Raw genomic sequence first — 21,344 nt, 5'->3', positions numbered from 1 at the left:
TGCGTCACCTTTTGAGTGAGCTAGCTGGTGGTCTTATACCCTACTGTGAACATTCCCATTCAAGCATTGTATATGTGCATTTCCTTACACAGGCCTACACATTTTAAGTAAAGTGTAGAAATTATTTAAAACCATTAGGCCTACTTACCCAACTAACATCCTTGTTGAAACTAACTGCCTACTAACTAACTAACTAACACTAACATCATCTTATTAGGCTAAAAAAAAGACATTTTAATTGATAGTCTGTGCTGCTGTGTGGTGGGGAAATCTGCCCTTTGTGTCCACAAAATATTTCAGACAAAAAGAGAAATAGCATCTGCCAAAACTAAAGAATAAAAGTCAGAGTCAAATTCATCCTAACCAGATGGGGGCGACCGAATAATTGAAATGGCAAAAAGACCCACTCACCGTAGTTCTTCCTTCCAGACTTTGTACTTCCTCCATTCTCAAATTCCGTTCTCGATTCCATGGCAATCGAAAGACGGGAAGATTCCAGGCGTCTGTAACTGTTCTAGTCCCGCTCTTTTCAGGGGAACATTCATAAATAGTGCTCCAGGTTTGCGTAAGTCCTCTTGTTGTGTAACACATAAACATCACATGCATCACTTCTGAGCGTGAATCTGCATTTTGGCACATGTTTTAATTGCAGATTACAAATACAGCTAACACGAGCAGGCTATCCTGCCGCTTCTGTTAGCAACGTCCATTTAGGCTAGCAATGATAACCCAACTCACATTCATAACGTCACAGCATACCCGCGGCACAAAAGCTTATTCGTGCGACTGTTATACTACACATTTGTTTGTGCGTTGTGTGATTTGCTGCATTTTGATATGTTCGTTGGTTTTAGACGTATTCTGCTGGACATTAACGTCTTGTAAAATGAAAGGACCACCTGTGTTTTGACATTATCTGCAAGCGATGCAGACATTGTCACTGCAAGTTTGCTAGCTTGGGGCTTGGGTGTGCTGCTAACGGGAACGGTATTTAACACTAGCGAGGTGAGGAATGTAGCTATGCTAGGATAGCTTGCCAACCGTTGTTTTATTAGCTCACTGGCCTTCTTGGTTAGCCTGGTCAGCAGGTGAATCATCTTACTTAAAATTGTTTCACATAGGGTAAGAAAACGTCGTCCACAGTTTTACCAGACTGCCCAATTTTAATGAATGCGTGCGCCATTGTTGGTTGTACAATCTTGACGGCAGTTCTCCTTTCAAAGTTTGGTGCCTGTTCATTTTCACTACAGGCTTGGGGGGTTTGGCTAACGTTAATTCATCCACTGTCGAGGTGTGCTAACTAGCCATTTCGGATGGTTTGTCTTGTGTTTTTATTTTTGCATCTGCCAAGATGCATGAGTTGGTACAGTGTAAAAGTGTCTGTCATATATTCTCACCCTCCGCGAAGGCACGGGTTACTATTATTCCAAGGCGTGTAAATTACTGTGGCCCACGTTTGTTATGGCTAGGGTTAGCGGCAGTTCAGTGTTCGGGTCCAAGAACAAAAATGTCTGAACTCCGATGGCTGTGGTTTTGTTGCTGACCGATTTGGGTCCAATTGTATTGACTCCGTTTATCTTAGACTATCACGTTCACTGTTGGCTGTGTGCACTATGATCAATTGTAGCTGAAGATTTGGGAATGGGAAACAAACATGTTTTGCAAAGCTACATTGTGTGTGCTTGGGGCACAGAACGGGCGGGTTCTCACAACCAGCATTGTGTCGTGTGAATGAAGGCTTCTCCCGCTACTGTTGTGTTGGTTGGTTCTGTGTCGGGCAAATGCCAGGCTGGCCAGATATGGTAATGATGCAGAAATTCTCACCAAACCACCCAACTATAACTTCTTGTTCGTTGTGACAAAACCGCATCGTAGTAGTAGCAGCCCACTTCAAGCAACAGCTAAATCTGGACCGTATGTCGCCCTGTCAGATGGTCCATATGCCAATTGGCGTACGCGGGCATGATAGTTTTGGATCACTGATGCATTTGTGAGAAAACATGTTTTGTAACTTGAATTGCAAGGGTTTGTTGTGTTTTTTTCTGGCATCATGTTTATTGATGTTTTAGAATAATTTGAGTTGTCAAATAATACCCTTCTGAAAGGTAACGGGATTAGAATAATGTGAGTGACATTTCAAATACACCCTTCTCAAAGGTAACAGCATTACAGCAACACCCTTGAGCGGGAAATAACCGATCTCTTACTGGTACAAAAACAAATGTATTGACTCAGTATTGCCCGTAGTCCCTTCCCTGAACATTGCAACACCCGTGAAAACACACAGGTCAGTTTCAGATATGATGTCAGTCATTACTCAGCTGTGTGTGTGTCTGTGTGTGTCTGTGTGTGTGTGTGTGTGTCTGTGTGTGTCTGTGTGTGTGTGTGTGTGTGTCTCCGACCCTGTGGGGACCTAGGGATTTCATTAATATCATTACTCTCTCCTGATGTTGTATTGTGTGTTTGTGTGTTCCCCAGGTCCCTCTGGAGAGTGTGTGCTTCTGGGAATATTGCGGTGTAGTGGGCTCCTGCATCTGTGTTGGCTGCCTAGTGCTGGTCTCCCGGACGACCTCTCCATAGCCAGTCAATGGCCCTCATGGACAAGCACAAAGTCAAGCGGCAGAGGCTGGACCGCATCTGCGAAGGTCAGCCAAATAAACATTGAAAAACAGACTAAAATGCAAGAATTAAACTTGAATGACGCTCCAAGAAGTTGCATACAGTTAAACTTTTTAATTTTTTTTTTTTTACTAAAAAGTGCAAGAATGCTCCACACATGCAAACAAAAAGCAAGATTTAAAGGGTTTGAGGTGAACTAAGAAGTTAAACCTTTTTGGATTAATATGGATCTGCAAAGTTATAGCTTTTCCAATGATAATAGGCACACATGTTTGATACTGGCTAACCTCACACCACCTTTTGTGGATTCCAATATGGGGACTCCTGTCCTTCCTTGCTCACTGCCTCCTCGTGGTCTCCTGATGACGTCACCGACAACGGCATTGCATTTCAATATCTCGCAAAAGCTCAATTCTAATGTCATTTTCTCATTTGCAAAAGGGATACGAATGAAGAATAGTCCCCCCAAAAATTGTTGTGGCTAGGCTGACAGCGGGGAAACGTAATTGTTTTCTCCACGGAGGCGGGGTGTCAGCAAAACGCGAGGCCACAAGCACAGACAGAGGACGGAGTCTGCATATTGGAATGCACCCCTTGACTAGTGAAAACACTGCTTCTTCTCTTGACTCTGAAGAAGATGTGAGAGCGTTGAAACGTTAGTCTTGGCACTTGCCCAATAAAACAAGTAGACCTCCATATCTGAAGATGCTCCGGTGACTCCTTTCTTTCCCTGCATCTACTAGTCCTTTCCCGTGACGCACCAGATTGTGAAGTGCAGGAGCGCGGAGGATATCGCTCTTCTCTAACTCCTTCTTCTCTGTATGTAGGCATCCGGCCGCCGATCCTGAACGGGCCGATGCACCCTCGCCCCCTGGTGGCGCTGCTGGATGGGCGCGACTGCACCGTGGAGATGCCCATCCTCAAGGACGTCGCCACCGTTGCCTTCTGTGATGCCCAGTCCACACAGGAGATACACGAAAAGGTACGTTGAGCCGTTGGCTTCAAAAACCAAATGAAAATCCACACACCAGTATTAACCTCTTACTTATGTAGAGAGTCTTAGATCAACAATGAAGACCTGGTCAGTACCATTTTGGTGACAATAAGCTTAATATTGATCTTTTCCCATCATTAGCATATAACACACAGTCACTAATAGGTCAAACTGTCTAGTAAGTTTGTCTTTTCTACCATCCAAACCGAAATTTCACCACCATTTGGGTGGTTCTTTTGTTAATTTGCAACCCTGAATATATGTAACATGTAACAGGACACGTATTTGGAGTTAACATCTGAAAACAGCACATGCTTATTTTTTTAATTCCTCCCTGCAGGTTCTGAAGGGATGATAATTAGAATAAAAGAAAATGAAAAACATTAAACTTGATGTTTTTGTTGCTAAGGAAAGGCATCTGAGAACAAGATAAACATGCTTGTTTTTTAACTCGTTTGCTCAGGTTCTGAATGAGGCGGTCGGTGCACTGCTCTACCACACAATTACTCTCTCTCGAGACGACCTTGAGAAGTTTAAGGGTCTTCGAGTCATTGTGAGAATTGGGAGCGGCTTTGACAACGTGGACATCAAAGCAGCCGCAGAGTTAGGTGAGGCACAAAACACACGTTGCTCTCGCTTGCATCACTTTGTGTCTGCGTTCCCTTTTCCCCTTGTCATACTTTTTTTCCTCGTCTTATTTTCCCCCTCCTTTTCTCTGCTTGATGACTTTGACTGGAGCTGTGCAATTTTGTACCGTAACACACCATCATCACAATCTCAAAGTGCACAGTAAACATGGAAGATCTTGTTTTTCCATTCTCCCTGTTTTACATGTGAGTCTCCATGTCATCCAATACAATAGAATACGCAAGATGATCTCCAAAAATTCCGTGCTCCTGGACACGGATGTTAAAGGAACAGACCACCCTTTTTTGATTTTCACATAATTGCAGTATCTCCAAGCATTATTCATGAACGTGCATATAATTTTCGTCTATGTGTTTGCATTGCCCCGTTTGACAGTATACCCAAATTAGGCATAGTAATGCAGGTCTATGGTACAAAATAAAACACCATCAAATGTACTTCTAAACCACTTTAAAATGAATGTAACATTCACCAGAGTGTAAAACAGCAATTTAATTCGGTCCAGTGATCACTTGTGGCTTGATGCTAAAGATACCAGTTACTTTCAGTGATTATGCTAAGCTATGCTAATAATTCTGATCCAATAAATCTAAGTACTGAAAACACAGAGAAGAAAATGATATGCACATTCATGAACGATGCTGGGAAATACTGCAAATATGTGAAAATAAAAAAAGGGTGGTCTGTTCCTTTAAGGATACGAAATCTGTGTCCAGGAGCACGGATTTTGCCAAAATTCCGTGGTCCTGGACACGGAATTATTTTCCGTGATGGACACACAGAAGTGCTCTCTCTATACTCCCACAGTTCTATGTTTCCACTGTCTTGTGTTTTTCTAATTTCAAATGTTTTTTCAAAAAAAAAAAAAAAAATTCTTACTCAGGTTAGAGTTGGGGATTGTTTTGGTCTGGGCACAGCTAGTATTCTTTCATTCATTATATGAATTTGATAGCCTATCAACCAACTGGAAAAGGTATTTCTCAAAAATATGTAACAGGTTAAGGTTAGGGAATGTTTTGCTCAGGGCACAACAATTGCTGTAGCATTATTTTGTTTAGGAATGGCATTTGGTATGTATCGAAAGCACTTCCGTGTGCCCATCAAGGAAAACTATTCCGTGTCCAGGAGCACCGAATTTTGGCAAAATCCGTGCTTCTGGACACGGCTTTCGTGTCCTTAACATCCGTGTCCAGGAGCACCGAATTTTTGGAGTTCATGCTGGAATACAATACAATACAATACAGCATGTATTTATATAGCACAGTATCACAACTATGGAGTTGAATCAAAGCGCTCTCAAATATACACACATACACATTCACACACCATCTCTGGAGGCGGCCGTACGGCGCCAATTGTCCGGGCTTCAAGTGAGAGTACACACGCACACAGTAATGATAATCCTTAAAAACAAGAGAGTACTCTGTATTGGGAGCGATCGTAACATGGTCTAAATTCATAACATCAAGATGTAGCCTACTTGCACAAGCCTGTCTTCTGTTCCCTGTTCTCAAACGTTCATTTTTTGTGTGTTTATTCTGTCCACCTCATGTGTACCTGTTGCATCACTTTACCTAAACCCTGGCCCTGACTCCTACAAACCACTTTCCACTCTTATTTGCAATGTTATTTATTCCTTTTTCAATTGTTCTGTCTCGTACATAAATTGATCACATGTTAGAGGGCTTGAGTTATGGTTCTCGTCATGCATGGCGGCGTATAGCAACAAAAGCTTTCTGTTCTATTCTAATCTTTTAGAATGTTCCATTGTTCTTTCTAACCATTTTGCCATATTCTTCCCTCCTCCTCTCTCTCTCTCTCACTCTTTCTTTTTCTTTTTTTTCCTTCTCCCTCTCTTTCTCTCCCCCTCCCCCATTCCGTTCCACAGGCATTGCGGTGTGCAACGTGCCGGCGTCGTGCGTGGAGGAGACTGCTGACACGTCCATGTGCCTGATCCTGAACCTGTACCGCCGCGTCACATGGATGCACCAGGCACTCCGGGAGGGCACCCGCGCCTCCAGCGTCGAACAGATCAGAGAGGTGGCCGGCGGGGCAGCACGCATCAGAGGAGAGACGCTGGGCATCATTGGCCTGGGTGAGAGATCTATGGATGGATGGATGAAAGGAGGGAGGGAGGAGGAAGGAAGGAATGAATGAATGAATGGAGGAACGCGGATGGATGGATGTGGCGGGTGGGTGGATCGATAAAAAGGAATGGATGGACAGATGGAGGAAGCGATGAATGGAAGAATGGACTGATGGGTGGAGAGTAGGAGGTAGAGGGGAACATAGGACCTGAGGAACATGGGACCCGGGGAACATAGGGATGACCCCCCATTGGCGCTGTAGATTAGCCTCGCGAGCCATCCTACGTACTTCCACCAAAGGATTGGCTCCACTACTAGTCTGACTCTTGTTTTCTGTGGAGCGATTGCAGCGGTAGGATCTTGATGCCGAACTTTCCCTAGAAAACAGCCAATAAGTGATTAATCGCCCTACATAGGGGAGGTCACTCGTGACGTAAACGTCTGCGCCAATGGCTCTAGTCTGCGCTATGTTGTTGTTGAGTAACTGTCGGCAATTGGGTGAGAGGTGTCCAATCATTTCAAACCATAACTGAGTGTAAACTTCGCTTCCTGCAATCGCGTCAGATCACACAAGCTCCAGACCATGAATACGAAATTAAATGGTATAGTGCAGGTTCAATTGTCCCAAAAATAAGGTTTAGGAACATTTCATATAGATTTTTTCAATTTGTGTTTTTTTATCAACTACAGACCCCATAGTCTTCGGATCCACCTGTTTCCAATTTTTTTCTGAAGTGGAAACGCCCAAAATCCAAGATGGCGGATATATGGTCATATTCTAACACAATTGAATGTAATTGAAAGAAACATGTCATATACATTTTTGGAATTGGTGTTTTTTATATTTCTTACACCCCCTGAACAAAAAACAACCTGTTTCCACCCCCGCCCCTTAAGTTTTAGTACCAAAATCCAAGATGGCTGACATGACATGTACAAAGTAGCATAAATGATGTATTTGGTGTTTTAAGGTCTCTAAAGTCATTGTTTTTTTTCTTGTATTTGTAATATTCACGATGGATAAAGGACTGTTCAGTCAGTCATTACATGAACTTCATTCAAAAATTATTCAATCTGTTGTAAAAATTCAACATGACATCAGAAAAGGCATTGAACGGCTCTTTTTATGACCAGATAATGTGTCTTATCCTATTTATTTGTAGGACCCCCTCTGAATACAAAACAACTTGTTTTTATTTTCCCTTTAACTTTCATAAGCAAAATCCAAGATTGCTGACAATATAGCAAAATAAGGACATTTTGGTGTTTTAACCCATTAAGACATGGCGTTATAAATTTGCTGTTACCAGAATGGCAATGACCAAGCCGTAGTGCATTACTAAAGGCCCTGTGTCATGTCATAGTATTGTAGTGCTATGGTAGTTAACTTTCAATGACTATTACAGCATGCCAGAGGAGGTAAGGCGTGCATTAAGGGGCTACGGTCTATTAAGCCATTCTGCAGTATTGTACGACTATTGGTAATATTTTGATAGGCACATAACTGTCATCATTACATGAAATGTTATCAACATTTATCTCATATTTTGCCAAAATTCAACATGGTGTCCAAAAACCCTTGAACTAGCAAATAACCTAGATCTCATCTATATCTGAACTGACCCCTTATCTCAATAGCATAGCAGCAGGTGGAGCCGGTGTGATTTATGACAGGAGTGGAGCCCTCTGTCCATCCTCACGATGCCTCAGTCTCGGAGGTAGAACATCTGAAGTTTGGGGTGACACACCTTAAATGTTGTGCGCAAAGATTGGCTTGCAATTTGCCAGTTGCAAAAAAAGGCCAGTTGCCTCCAACTAAACTCTATAGACTGATCAGGAAGTACAAAAAATCCTATTAATTCATTTCATAGAACTATCCAGAAGAGTGGGCAATAGGACTACCTCATTCCACACATTAATATAGAGAGAATACTCTGTAGCATCATTGACACAGACATGGGCGCCACTAGAGGGGGAAAGATGTTACAGATTCTAAGGGCCAAGGCACTGACAGCACTGACAGCACTGACAGGGGCGCTTATGGGGGCCCAAAAATCAAATCTTTTGTGGGGCCCAACATTTCTGGAGGTAGACACAATTTACATTCACACTTGTGCCACCAATACTTCATGATGCCAAAGGTCTTACAAAAGTATGATAGTGTGGCCATTACTAGGGTCATGGGTGTACACTGACTGTCATGCCAAAGAGCCTAGTTCTGTGAGCAGTCTGAGAGCATGGCAAGATTGTTGGAATTGGAGGAATGCAGCATCCCAGGTAGAACATTTGGTTTCATAGCCTTCAGATAAGCTGAAGCCGACCCTGAAGCAACTTTGTAGGCCTTGGCCTTGACATAGGCAGCCAAACCAGTGTATATGCAATGCTACTGTACAGGTAGCACTGCATAACAGGTACTGTACATTAATTGATTCATAGTAATTTTTGTTTGAACAATAATTTGGACCTGCACAAAATCTTATGTGCTTAAATTCACAAATGAATTGCTTTATAGACCTGAAAGCATTATGCTAATATTGATTTTGCTATATGAAATGACGGCCATTTTGGATTTTGTAATGGATTTAGTTTATGTGATGGCTGACTTCAGTCATGTAACAAATCTTACCAATAAAAGCCAACAATGGCTGAATAGACTTAAAAAAAATACTAAATATGCCAATTTTGCCAAATATGATGTCCCACTAAAAAACAAGCAAAACATTGGAAACAAGTGGTTTTCTACGAAATGTTGTCCTGGAAATTAAAAAAAAGATTAACTGAAGAAATTCAATCCTTAAAACAGCATTAATGGCGAATGTTCTGTACACAATGGCGGACATCTTGGATTTCCCACTAAATATTAAGGAAAAAATTGGAAACAGGTGGATTTGTATTCGGGGGGGTCCTAGAAGTAAAAAAAATGCTGAATGGAAAAATCTATATGAAATGTTCCTAAACTTACAACTGAACCTGCACTAGTACTATTATGGGATGGTCAGGACCAGGCTAGCTGTAGATGGCAGTAGCGCAAAGCTTGTGCAAGCCATCACCAAACCACAAAAACAAAAGAAGGAGGAGGGGACGATGGCCCCTTAGGAGACCAAAGTTGAGCACTTTCCTTTGCATTGGGTGGGTGGAGTTTGGAGTTTCTTTCTCTCATAGAAAAAAGTTGGTTTGGTTTTGGGGTGACGGATGGATGGATAGTCAACTACTAATGTATGTTGATGTTGTTTTGCCTGTAGGTCGTGTGGGCCAGGCGGTTGCGTTGCGAGCGAAGGCGTTTGGTTTCGGGGTGATCTTCTACGACCCCTACCTGGCGGACGGCGTGGAGCGCTCGCTGGGTCTGCAGCGCATGGCCACCCTGCAAGATCTCCTCATCCACTCGGACTGCGTATCCCTGCACTGCAGCCTCAACGAGCACAACCACCACCTCATCAACGACTTCACCATCAAACAGGTGCGCACGACTAGCCTGGGCGAAAGCCAACTGTTGACAAAAGCTAAGCTGTCTGGCAAAAGCTAAGAGGAATCTGTCCTTAGTTCTGAATTCAAATTGAAATTCAAATTGTGCTTTATTAGCATGACTGTTACAATACAGTGTTCCTAAAGCATTCAAATAACAAGACAAAAGTGTGTATAGTGTTACCTTAACCAATCACTTCGCGGGTGAGATCACCACTCTCACCTGTTCGCTGATTGGCTGGTCGATTGACANAACCGTGAGTGGACTGAGCTAGGAGGGTTTGGCCAGACTATGTACATCTTTGGGTGGAAGTATATAGGATGGCATCGCCAGGCTAGCGCTCACCCACCGTAGATGTAAACCATTTACCGGTACTAAATCTGCACTGTGTAGGATGGTGGCCAGAGTAGGAATTGCAGCTATGCTGCTGCTCATTAGAAACTGCTGCCTATTGCCAAATTTGTTCTTTTCATGTCATTTACTAAATAGTAGGACTGTAACTATTGTATCGAACCGAGAAATCGTGATGCACAGAAGATGGCAAGAAGTCACACATAGACGATAGGACTTCTTAACAGTCAGTTCCAATATTAAAATGCAAAAAGTCAAAAATGGTGGATATCTCATTTTGGAAAAGAGTTCTTCATATAATTTGTCATGTAACGTCATGGTTTTTTTTCCCCCCTGTGTTGCAGATGCGTCAGGGTGCGTTCCTGGTGAACACGGCGAGGGGAGGGCTGGTGGACGAGAAGGCCCTGGCACAGGCCCTGAAGGAGGGCAGGATACGCGGAGCTGCCCTCGACGTACACGAGACAGAACCCTTCAGGTGAGGGCCTGCAAACAGCCTATCTTGATGCCTCGTCCACGTCCAAAGCAACCTACGCTAACTGAGCGGCAAAAGTCATTATTTCTCTATGGGGGGTGAGCGAAATGGGCTACCAGAGCGAATTTGCCAGAAGCAAAGTGAACTGAGCGAACAGAGTGAATTTTAACGATTAATGTCTTATGGTTATGAGCTGACGTGGTTCGGCGACAACCAATTGGAATGTTCATTTTTCCGAATGTCCCAGGCTGTCAAGCCACAGCTGTTATGTGATAAGCTAAGTCCAACATGTCATTGTCACGTCCAGAGCGAATAAAGCGAATTCATGCGAAACTCCTGCTACCTCCGCTACAAGGCAGCGTAGTTCGCTCTTGGTGTTGTGAACAAGGCATAAAGGTGCTGCATGTAGGATGGTGGCCGGAGTAGGTGTTGCAACTATGCTGCTCATGTGAACGGGCAGCATGAATTCTGGAAATAAACTACTGAAAATACTTTACCTTTAAATCTTTATCTGTGACATCAGAGCAACCTTTGGCGTACACGAGATGGAACTCTTCAGGTGCATGTTGGGAAGGTCTTGAACCTGATCTGTAACGCCCACACCTCCTGTCAACGTACCCAAATGGGTGAAATCTGCTCATATTTACACTTCCCCATACCTCAGTTTCTCCCAGGGTCAGCTGAAGGATGCCCCCTCCCACACCAAGACAATTTTGTGTGTGCGCGTGCGTGTGTGTTGGTTATGTTCCCGTACCTGTGTGGTGAAATCTGGTCATATTTGACACTCTCCCGTGTGTGTGTGTCGTCAGTTTCTCCCAGGGTCCCTTGAAGGACGCCCCCAACCTGATCTGCACCCCCCACACCTCCTGGTACAGCGAGCAGGCGTCCATAGAGGCCCGGGAGGAGGCAGCCCGCGAGATGAGGCGCGCCATCACAGGTTGGTCTTTATTGGTAAAAAGAGAAGTCAGCACACTGTGCAGGGCTGATGGTATTCAGGCTCCATGCCTGATTTCAGGCTTGACAGAGTTTGCAAAAATAAAAACATTGATAATAATTAGCCATTAGGTTATTCTTATCTCAGAAAGTGTTACAGGTTCAGGGTTTTCTTCTATCAGGCTTGAATAATGGTCATACACAGGCTATTAAATGTTTGAATAATGTGTCAAAATAGGCCTACGTTACGTCACTATGCAGTATCTTGTCGTCGTTGTTAGAGCAGGGGAAAAAGTTCAGGCTCAGGATTTTTTTTCACTATCACCCCTGCACTGTGGTCCTGCTGGGTCGAAACGTTGTATGACCTGAATACATTTTCAAAGCGGTGCCACAGTGTGCGGACGTCTACTCTTTTCCACTATCAGATGCGCCTTTGTCCCGCACTTGGCCTCAGAGAGGTGGGATGTGCATACTCTTACTCTTGTGAAGATTCTATGGTCTCAATTGGATTTGGTAGTCACAGTGTGAGGTGCGGCCCTACCCTGGCACTATAACTGTAGGGCACTCGTCTGCTACGCGATTGACCCTGGTTCCTGATTCCGACCTGGGTCCTTTGGCGACCCTTGTCTCTCTCTCTCTCTCTCTCTCTCTCTCTCTCTCTCTCTCTCTCTCTCTCTCCCCCCCCCCCCCCCCCCCCCCCCCCCCCCTCACTTCCTGTCCAACTCTTCTCTGCACTATCGTAATAAAGGCCAAAAATGCCCCCAAAAAGTAGTTGTGAGTGCTGGGTATAAAAGAATGCCTAAGGAAAAAATAAGAAATGTTTTTTTTCCCCCCTGTTGCCCTACTTTCAGCATAGGTCGCTGAAGAAGCTTAGACATTTATTTGTTTGGTTTGGTAATGTTATCTTTAAAGAAAAAAAAAATCTCATCACAGTTCTGCTCTGGTTTTACAACCTTGGACATTAAAAAATAAGCATCATTATTTTCACTACAGCAGAACGTTTTGTGAACTCTTCTATATTGGAGATATGCATCAGTAATTATATGCGTTATGTTTGACGTTTCTTACTCAGTTGTGCTAACGAACCTTAAAAAAAAAACACTTGGCTTCTGCACTTATTCTGTATATTTCCTGCACACTTTGTAGCTACAAGTGATGTATCTTATGATTAACAGCATGTGCTTGATTGTAAGGACTTTCGATAAAAGGCGCCTGTCTGATGTGATGTGATGTGATGTAACGTAATGTACACAGGTAGGATTCCAGACAGCCTGAAGAACTGTGTGAATAAGGAGTATTTGATGAGCACCTCCCAGTGGACGGGCATGGAAACTACCGCGGTGCACCCAGAGGTCAACGGAGCTGCAGCATACAGGTGAGGTGTGTGTGTAAGAGAGAGAGAGATAATGAAGGCATGGGTGAAAGGTGAGTGTAGCATGTTTGACACACGCATCCATGCACGAACGCACACAGTCCGAGAGAACACGACTGGCAGCAGCCTACACAGGTGCAGGTTTGGCCAAACGGAGAGGCTGGGTACTTTCCATGATCCTAACTCCCTTGTGCTTGTGGTGTCAAGATGACGTCAGAAGACATCATTGATGACAGACGTTTAATTCAATATCTTACAAACTCCCGGTTCAACGGTCATTTTCTCCTTTGCAATCCGGCTGTCGAATGGGGAAAACTCCCCCCAAAAAAACTTGTTGTGGCTAAGCTGACAGCATGGAAACTTCAGGGAAACATGAGGCCACAAGCGCAGGTCGAAGACAGGAGTCAGGATAATGGAAAGAACCTTTTGTGTGTCAACAAGTCCTCCGTAAAAGTCCTCCAAGGGCCGTATTACGAACACTAACCAGGATTGCCCCCTGCACTTAAGGCCTATATTGAAAGTAGCCACCTTAAATTGTTAAAAGCAGACCCCACCTTCTCTAGGTCCCCTGAATATAAATGAATTGTATTGCAAATGTCTTTTCTAAGTTTCCTTTACAAAGTATGTCATATTTCATGTGAAGCTGCATTAAAACTGTATCGGAGGGCGGATTAAACGGACTCATGGGCCGCAACCGGCCCTTCGAGACATAGGTTCCCCACTCCTGACGTACAGGGTAGCATGCCTGGCGTAATCACCACAGCAAACGGTCATAGTCACGCCTTGTCCTGTGTACTCAAACCAATAATGTTCTATTTCCTTCACAGGGTAAAATCCGTCTTGTAATGTCTTGTTGTGGCTAATGTCATTGTCTTGTCTCCCCCCTGTGTAATGTCTTATGAACTGGTAGTGTATTGTGTTGCAACTGGACAGTTCAAATGATTCAAATCCTTTTCACTATGGTGTGAAAGTTGGGGGACCCTATGGAGGGCAGATTTGGTCAGGGCCCTTGGCAGTTGCCTAGCTTTTCATAATGTTAAGTCCATCTCTGCTGTATTAAAGCGATGGTTCGGAGTAGAATCACCCTAATGCCATTTGAACCGTGACACCCATCCACCTTTACACCCTAAGTGTTTTCTGCCGCAGGCTTACATCAACAGAGTTGCCGTGTTATTCGATGTTTATTCCGGTTAGCTTGACTCAAGCGCATATGGATACTGGGCACCGTCTCCAAACTTTCCCCACAAAAATAACATGTCATGACACCAAACTTCTGCAGTAGCACAAATATGGTCTGTACTCACGAAACGAAGCATTTGGAAGTTTGGAAATAGTCCAGGAGTTTATTATTATCAACACAAGCCGAATAGCTTCTCTGCTGCTAAAGCTGCGCCAACGTTACTTCCGTCATCTAAGACAAGCATGTAAGAGTCCTCAACGAAGCTCATAATATGCACAATGAAAAGTGAATTCAGCATCAGTATTGATAACGAAAATCCTTGTCTAATTGATAGTAGGTAAGATTTGAAATATCTTTTAAGTATTGCCTTGAAAATATAAGCCTTAATCACAATTCAGTGAAAACTTTTTTAACACTCTCGTCTGGAAGTTTGTTGAAGACTTTTACGGGCTTGTCTCATATGACGGAAGTAACGTTGGCACAGCTTTAGCAGCAGAGAAGCTATTCAGCTTGTGTTGATAATACTAAACTCCTGGACTATTTCCAAACTTCCAAATGCTTCGTTTCGTGAGTACAGACCATATTTGTGCTACTGCAGAAGTTTGGTGTCATGACATGTTATTTTTGTGGGGAAAGTTTGGAGACGGTGCCCAGTATCCATATGCGCTTGAGTCAAGCTAACCGGAATATACATCGAATAACACGGCAACTCTGTTGATGTAAGTCTGCGGCAGAAAACACTTCGGGTGTAAAGGTGGATGGGTGTCACGGTTCAAATGGCATTAGGGTGATTCTACTCCGAACCATCGCTTTAATACTTGGTTTAGCTAATGTGTTTTTCTTGCGTCTCTTTTCTTGTGTGTCCAACGGGCCTGATTAGATAGTGCTCATGTCATGTGTCCCTCCTGTGTAATATTTGATTTAGCTAATGCTTTTTATCTCTTCTTGTGTCTCTCTCTCTTGTGTGCGTCCTGCAGGTTCCCTGCAGGCCTGATTGGCGTGGCGGGCAGCCTGCCCGGCTCGGGGGCGGGCGTGGAGAGCCTGGTGGCGGCGTCTCTGCCCATGGCGCACGCCATCACCCCCGTTACCCAGCTGCCCCACACCCCCTCGCCCGGCCAGCCCGCGAAAGCAGACTCGGACAGAGACAACCCCTCCGACCAGTAGCAGCCTTCTCCAACCCTACATTCCAGCAGCCAAGGCCATTATCATTGTTATTGTTGTTATTATTAGTAGTACTCTTTATTATTATAATGTCTCTTTCTCTCTCTTTCTCTCTCTCTTGTTCTCTCAACATGCAGTTTTTGTTTTGGTTTTTTTTGTCGGTTTTTTTGCCTTTCTCTTGTTCTCGCTCGTTCTCTCTGAAAATCATGTTGCTTATGTTGTTTTTTTTTTTTCTCTCCTAGTATTCCAAGTGCATAGACCGCGCGTTGTGCAGGATTTTTCCTCACCCCTCTATCCTTTCATTTAATTTTATTATTTCTTTTTTTTTTTTTGGTTGGTCCCCTCGCATTCAGCCCCACCTCGAGCAATAAGTCTTTTTGTGAAGACTGCGTTATTTTACTGACGAGTGAGCTTGGTGTGCTTTAATGAACACTTAACGCCCCCATTCCCCCCCTTTCCCCCACCCCTTTTCTTTTTCAAACAGTATTTCTTAACCATCTTCTTTCTCATTCATCAGTTTTGCCCATCCAAATTATCTTCCCTGAGTCCGTATGTCTGGGTGGGTGGTTGGTTAGTGTCTGCCCGAGTCCGTATTTCTGGGTGGGTGGTTGGTTAGTGTCTGCCCGAGTCCGTATTTCTGGGTGGATGGCTGGTTGATGCCTGAGTCGGTGGGTGCTTTCCAATATGTGGACTCCCATCCTCTGCCTGTGCTTGTGTTTCCCAGCTGTCAGCCTAGCCACAACAACTTTTGGGGGACTATTCTTCTTTCACCATCCCACTTTTGCAAATGAGTATATGACATTAGAATTGAGCTTTTGAGAGATTTTGAAATGCAATTCTGTTGTCGGTAACGTCATCATGTGGCCACAAGGAGGCAAGAGAGGGTGGAAGTCGGCAAGTTGGAAAGAACCCCTCATGTCTAGGTTGGATGGCTGGTTACTGTCTGCCTGAGTCCGTATGTCTGGGTTGGATGGCTGGTCGGTGTCCTACTCCTGCTTCACCACACTAAACTCTATTTTTACTACTCTTTCCTATTCACCGTATTTCAAAGCGACTATTTCTGCCATTTCTTACATTATGCTCTGAGTCCTGTAACGTGTGTGTGCGTGAGCGTGTGTGTCTGTGCGTACGTGTGTTACGTGCCTTTTTTTTCACCTTCTGAAGTTATTTTTTTTCTTCATCTAATGCTCAGGAGTGCCCGTTTCACTTGGGGTTCACAGTGTGACTTGTGGCGGCCGAAAAATCCCATTTCCTGTAAAAAAAAAATCATGACGTCATATCCTTCATAATGGCTAAAGAGTCTGGGGCTTGGTGGTTGGTTGTATTGCTTGTTTATCTCTCCCCCCCCCACGATTGGTGCACTAAGCAGGGTACAAAAGTAATGGGACTCGCGCCCGGCCCTCTCCATGGACAAACCTAAATGATTATTTTTTCATCACTAGCCAAATTTGCCGAGTAGATGTTAATCGTACAAACCAAACACACACTCACTGCCAGTCAGAGTGGTTAGTAAGCTTCTACCAGCTAAATTGAATTTTCAACAACATTTGGCTGCTTGGCAGATTATTTAGGCTGGTAATTTATAGCCCTGGCCCAGACCTACGTAGTTAACGAAGTGAGGTTTCCAGACAGTCCCACCAATGAGCACTTCGACAGCACCGTCAACTGTGTGTGGGCGGCGGCTCTCTGATGGGGTGTGTGCAGACGTAGTCCGGTGTTTGTTACTGGTATGTAAGCTCTACTGCTTTCATCATAGCTCGTTCATAGGAGATGTAATGCGCCAACCTCTACAACTTTATAACAATACAGCTATACAACAATAGAAGATATGTATATATAATGCACCAATCTGTATGTCTAGCTGTGAAGCTACACTAATGCAATTGGAAATGCATAACATTAATAAATATATTTAGCTATATAGGAAGAAAGCATGTGGTTCCCTTTTGCTGAAATGGATGATGATGATTGGAGCTGGACTTTGTATTTTCAACACTATCCTCAAGGCATAACGGCCTTGTTGCGCGGTTCAGTTGTGAGCGTCCCCTTCTGTCTGCTTTTCTCTGATTTAACGTTCTTTTACATCCGATGAGGCCTTCTCTTGTTGACATGGTGACATCTCTCTCTCTCGTTCGCTCTCTCTCTCTCTCTCTCTCTCTCTCTCTCTCTCTGCTGTTTTCCCAGGTCAACACACGTACTTAACGTCATCTGTATGACTTACCAATGCATAGCTGTAGTAGTAGTAGGAAGCCTACTGTAGTACTCCCAGGGAGATGGTAAGAATATGGCGAAGTGATAAACCTCACCAACTTAACTTAAAGAAAGTGATAAATCTGCTAATAGGTAGCCCTTCAGGCGTCACCTACTCAAAAAAATTGAGTGCTCCGTGCTCCTCTCTTAGCAGTTTTACTGCTACCTGCCGGTTAGCTTAACAGGGTTTGCTTCTGATCCACTTTCTGAAATCTCCCCTCTTTCAACATGAGTGCGGCTGCTGTTGTAGTTCTTTGGTTTGGTCAGCAGGTGGCATAGTCTTGAGAGTTTTCTCTTGTTAAGCTGTAACATGCATCAAGCCCAGATTTGGAGCAGTTGTTTTCTGCATATTGGGTATGTGTGTTTTTGTTTTGTTTTGTTTTTTGTAAGCATTTTTTGTTTTTTCATTCTGGTTTTGTTTTCTTTTGTTAGTGTCTAGTGCACAGTCGACACTCGTTCAGTTCAGTTAGAGTTTATGCATAGGCAATTGTGCTGGTTGTGACTTCGATATGTATACCCTTTGGAATATACATTGAGTGTGTGATATATCCATCCATTTTCCTTATAGCTTTTCAGTATGTAAAATTTTGTATTTCAAAGGAGTATATTGAATGGCCTTATCAGCTCTGACTGTGCTAGAAGTTTCACATCGTTTTAATACATTAGATTTTTTTTTTTATGTTCAAAACCACATCACATTTTCACATCTGGTCGCGCTCTTGCTAAATGCAGTGTTCATAGTTTCCCCAAATGTGCATCTTTTCATTTCTTTCTTAAAACAATTGTAAAGCTCACTGAAAGAAAACTTTCCAAATGACTTTTTTTTCCCCTCTCTTGGTGGTCTTTGAGTGTGCACCCCCAAGCGTGTGTGGATGTGTGTGGATGTGTGTGTCAGTGGAATAACATATTAGTACCTCATTAACAGATGTTGAATGTATGCTTGAAAAATCCTTCTCTCTTCTTGCGGCCCTGTTAGGGGGGTTGAATTACAGCTATATCTCTCACCTGTGACCAGAAGATGTGTGGAGGTATTGAGCTCTGAGCTTTTTTGCCCTGCCCCTTGATTTGATTTTGTCTTCAATCCCGTGCAAGAGTTGAACGATCTTGACCCGCTTAAGTGTACAGTTCTCCTCAGGCTTCTAGTCACTCACTCTTAACACTTTTTGGATCTTTTTTTTTTTTACTGGAAAAGAAGAGATTAACTAAATGAAACCCTACATGTTTGAGCATCAAAAGCACAACGCTTTTGCCCTCTTGGTTTCTTGAAATGACATCATTGAGGTGTGGTGATGTTGTTTTAAATATTACAGTTGTGTGACAGACATACAGGACTTTTGGGATCTTTTAACGTTCATCTGTATACATAATAAATGATGATGCTTTTTGGCATGTGTCATGGCATGCAAACAGTGGTAACACTTTACTTGACGCGGGCGTTATGCGTATGACATAATGTTTATGACCCATGCATGACTGCATTATGATAATGTCATAAACATTGTATGACTGTCTTTACGCGAAATTCGGTTATGACAAACGCAGGTCTAACAATGTCAACTTTTCATGGCCATACAATGTTTATGACATTGGCATTATGTTTTTGACTTTTTCATGACACTGTTATGTCATATGTCGTATGACGCCGGTGTCAAGTAAAGTGTAGTCCAAACAGTTTTGAAGGGCGGTTGAGGTGAGCGGGGATGTTTATTGTTGTATGGGCTAACTTATAACAACCATACAATGAGTGGGAAGTACTGCCTTCTCCTTCAGTAGGTCTTCTGAACCAGCCACCCTGGACAATGTTTAGTGTGCGTTTGGTGTGAGAGAGACGACCCACAGTTAAAACAGTAGTTTAAGAGGCCTCTGCTTTACTTATTCAAGTGACCTGAAAAATGAAATGTAAAATATATATGTTTTACAATGTATGGAAATCTTTGCAAGGTTATAGCTTCTTCAAGACATGTCCCTGGCCTCGATCAAGAATTATTACTCGTCATTAGCACAAAGCTGAAATTAAGGCTTTGTACACACCCTGTATTTGTCCCTTTTTTTGTAGCTAGCATTCATTTTGGTAGACCGACTTAATGTGTATTTTTTCCTTATACTTTTATTGCAATGTTGATTTTTTTTGGCATAATTGTGGTCTTTTTAAAACTGATCTGGTTTTGTGATCATCTGTGAATGTATGTTAAAACCCCCTTTTTTGTCCTTTTTCTGTCATTTATGGTGGATGTTCTAAAGTACGTGTTGTGCGGAAAACATTTCATGTCAATGCAATGCCATTTTTATTAGACAAAGCTGTTATATTGTAGTGCCACCCCACCCCTCCCACCCCCCTTGATTTAATTAAACCATGATCCCCTGATTCATTCTTGTGAACCTTTTGGAAGAGTCACACACTTAAAGCTTTTTTACCGCTATCTTTCATCCCAATACACTCTTTACTTGGTTGGTCACCACTTGGATGCGTTACCATTATTATTATTATTATTATTCATTTTCAGACTTGACTAAAGATGACCATAGTGCATATCAAGTAGGGATACTTTATCACTAACGTGTGTGTGTTTGTGAAGCCGTCTCGGGGCTTTACAAAAAAAGAAATGTTACTAGTCACCAAAGCTGTGCAGCTTATGTGAAGAGGGGGGTTTTCTGTCCGCATGGAGGTTTAAAAAAAGGTATACCAAGATGAATGGATATGGACTTGGCAAAACGAAAAACAAAACAAAACAAAAAAAATCACACTTTGCTCAGGGTTTTAAAAATGCAAGCAAATTCTACAGTTGTAAAGAGTTCTACAGTTGTGTGGAGTTCTGCAGTCATACAGTCCATTGTAGAATCGACACATTTGCCCCCTTGTTTCCTTCTGTTGTAGGTTCATATCAGATAACAAATTGTAGAATATTTTAAATAAACTTGAGGTAACTGTTGACATTTTGAAGTGTATTTTCACATGTGAGCCGCTGGTTTCCCCCCCATGTTATTTAACTCCCTACACACTTTTTTTCTTTTCTTTTTCTTTTTTTGTTTTGTTTTTGTTTTTTTGTTTGTGGATTTAAAAGCCTTTCCTTTCATCTTAATGGAAAGTATTTCTATAACTAGGCTCTCCAGCTTTACTTTGGTTTTGTTTACTTTTTTAATAGAAACAATCATGTTTGTGATGGTCATTTCCACAAAGTATTTTAATAAAATTACCAAAAAAAAGTCTTGCTGTGCCTGTCTTTTGAATGGGAAGTGGTGGTTTGGTGATGGCAAACCAGGGCATAGTTGCACAAGATGCAGCCAGGGCCTTTCAAGAACTTAAAAAAAAAAAAAAAAAAAAAATCCATTCCTTAAAGGAGACCTTTGTAAGATGGTGGCCAGAGTAGGTATTGCATTTGCAACTATGCTGTTCATTGAAACTGCCGTATATTGTTAAATTTGACCACCTTTTCATGAATATTTACTGAGTGATAAACTAATATTTACGAGTGTGACCACTAGTACAGTAAGTTTTGCAGCTAAAATGTCTATTTCTGGGAATTCGAGATGGTGGACAATGGAGAAGATCCTGTATGAAAAGAGCAATCCCAGTGATTTGAATACTTAAAATTCCATGGCGGTGGTTAGTAATTCATGAAAAAAGGTAGCATTTTTGAATGGGCAGTATTAATGCTGGAAATAAACCGCAAAAAAATGTTACACATTGCACCTTTAAATTTGGAATCTTCTGTATAGTAAATGCAGTGCATACTACTTGTATAAGAGTGTCCTCAAACCATTTGCCCAAAACATTGCAATGAGTTTTGACTGGACAATGACTGACAATTGTTTA

The 21,344-nt window shown here is 42.7% G+C and overlaps 1 protein-coding gene across 1 annotated transcript; it reads left to right on the top strand.

The window, feature by feature from the left end:
* The first annotated feature begins 448 nt into the window (after positions 1-448).
* On the top strand, positions 449-15,462 carry LOC134440367 (C-terminal binding protein 1). Its single transcript, XM_063190420.1, has 10 exons — positions 449-565; positions 2,479-2,645; positions 3,447-3,601; positions 4,077-4,221; positions 6,150-6,356; positions 9,591-9,805; positions 10,507-10,637; positions 11,444-11,571; positions 12,822-12,942; positions 15,097-15,462. The coding sequence occupies exons 2-10, from the start codon at positions 2,588-2,590 to the stop codon at positions 15,281-15,283; spliced, it is 1,347 nt and encodes a 448-aa protein (XP_063046490.1). The 5' UTR covers positions 449-565; positions 2,479-2,587; the 3' UTR covers positions 15,284-15,462.
* Positions 15,463-21,344: the final 5,882 nt, after the last annotated feature.

Source organism: Engraulis encrasicolus, chromosome 23 (genome assembly GCF_034702125.1).
Source record: "Engraulis encrasicolus isolate BLACKSEA-1 chromosome 23, IST_EnEncr_1.0, whole genome shotgun sequence".
In the NCBI taxonomy this organism is placed as follows: Eukaryota; Metazoa; Chordata; class Actinopteri; order Clupeiformes; family Engraulidae; genus Engraulis; species Engraulis encrasicolus.
Note: the sequence above shows the minus strand (reverse complement) of the source record. Positions and strands in the feature narration are given on the sequence as shown.

What these genes read in the sequence shown, in the direction of transcription:
- LOC134440367 (XM_063190420.1), top strand. Translation starts at nt 2,588, where the DNA reads ATGGCCCTCATGGACAAGCACAAAGTCAAGCGGCAGAGGCTGGACCGC. An exon ending in CACAGGAGATACACGAAAAG is followed by an intron (nt 3,602 to 4,076) that starts GTACGTTGAGCC and finishes TCGTTTGCTCAG; the next exon opens with GTTCTGAATGAGGCGGTCGG. An exon ending in CACGAGACAGAACCCTTCAG is followed by an intron (nt 10,638 to 11,443) that starts GTGAGGGCCTGC and finishes GTGTGTCGTCAG; the next exon opens with TTTCTCCCAGGGTCCCTTGA.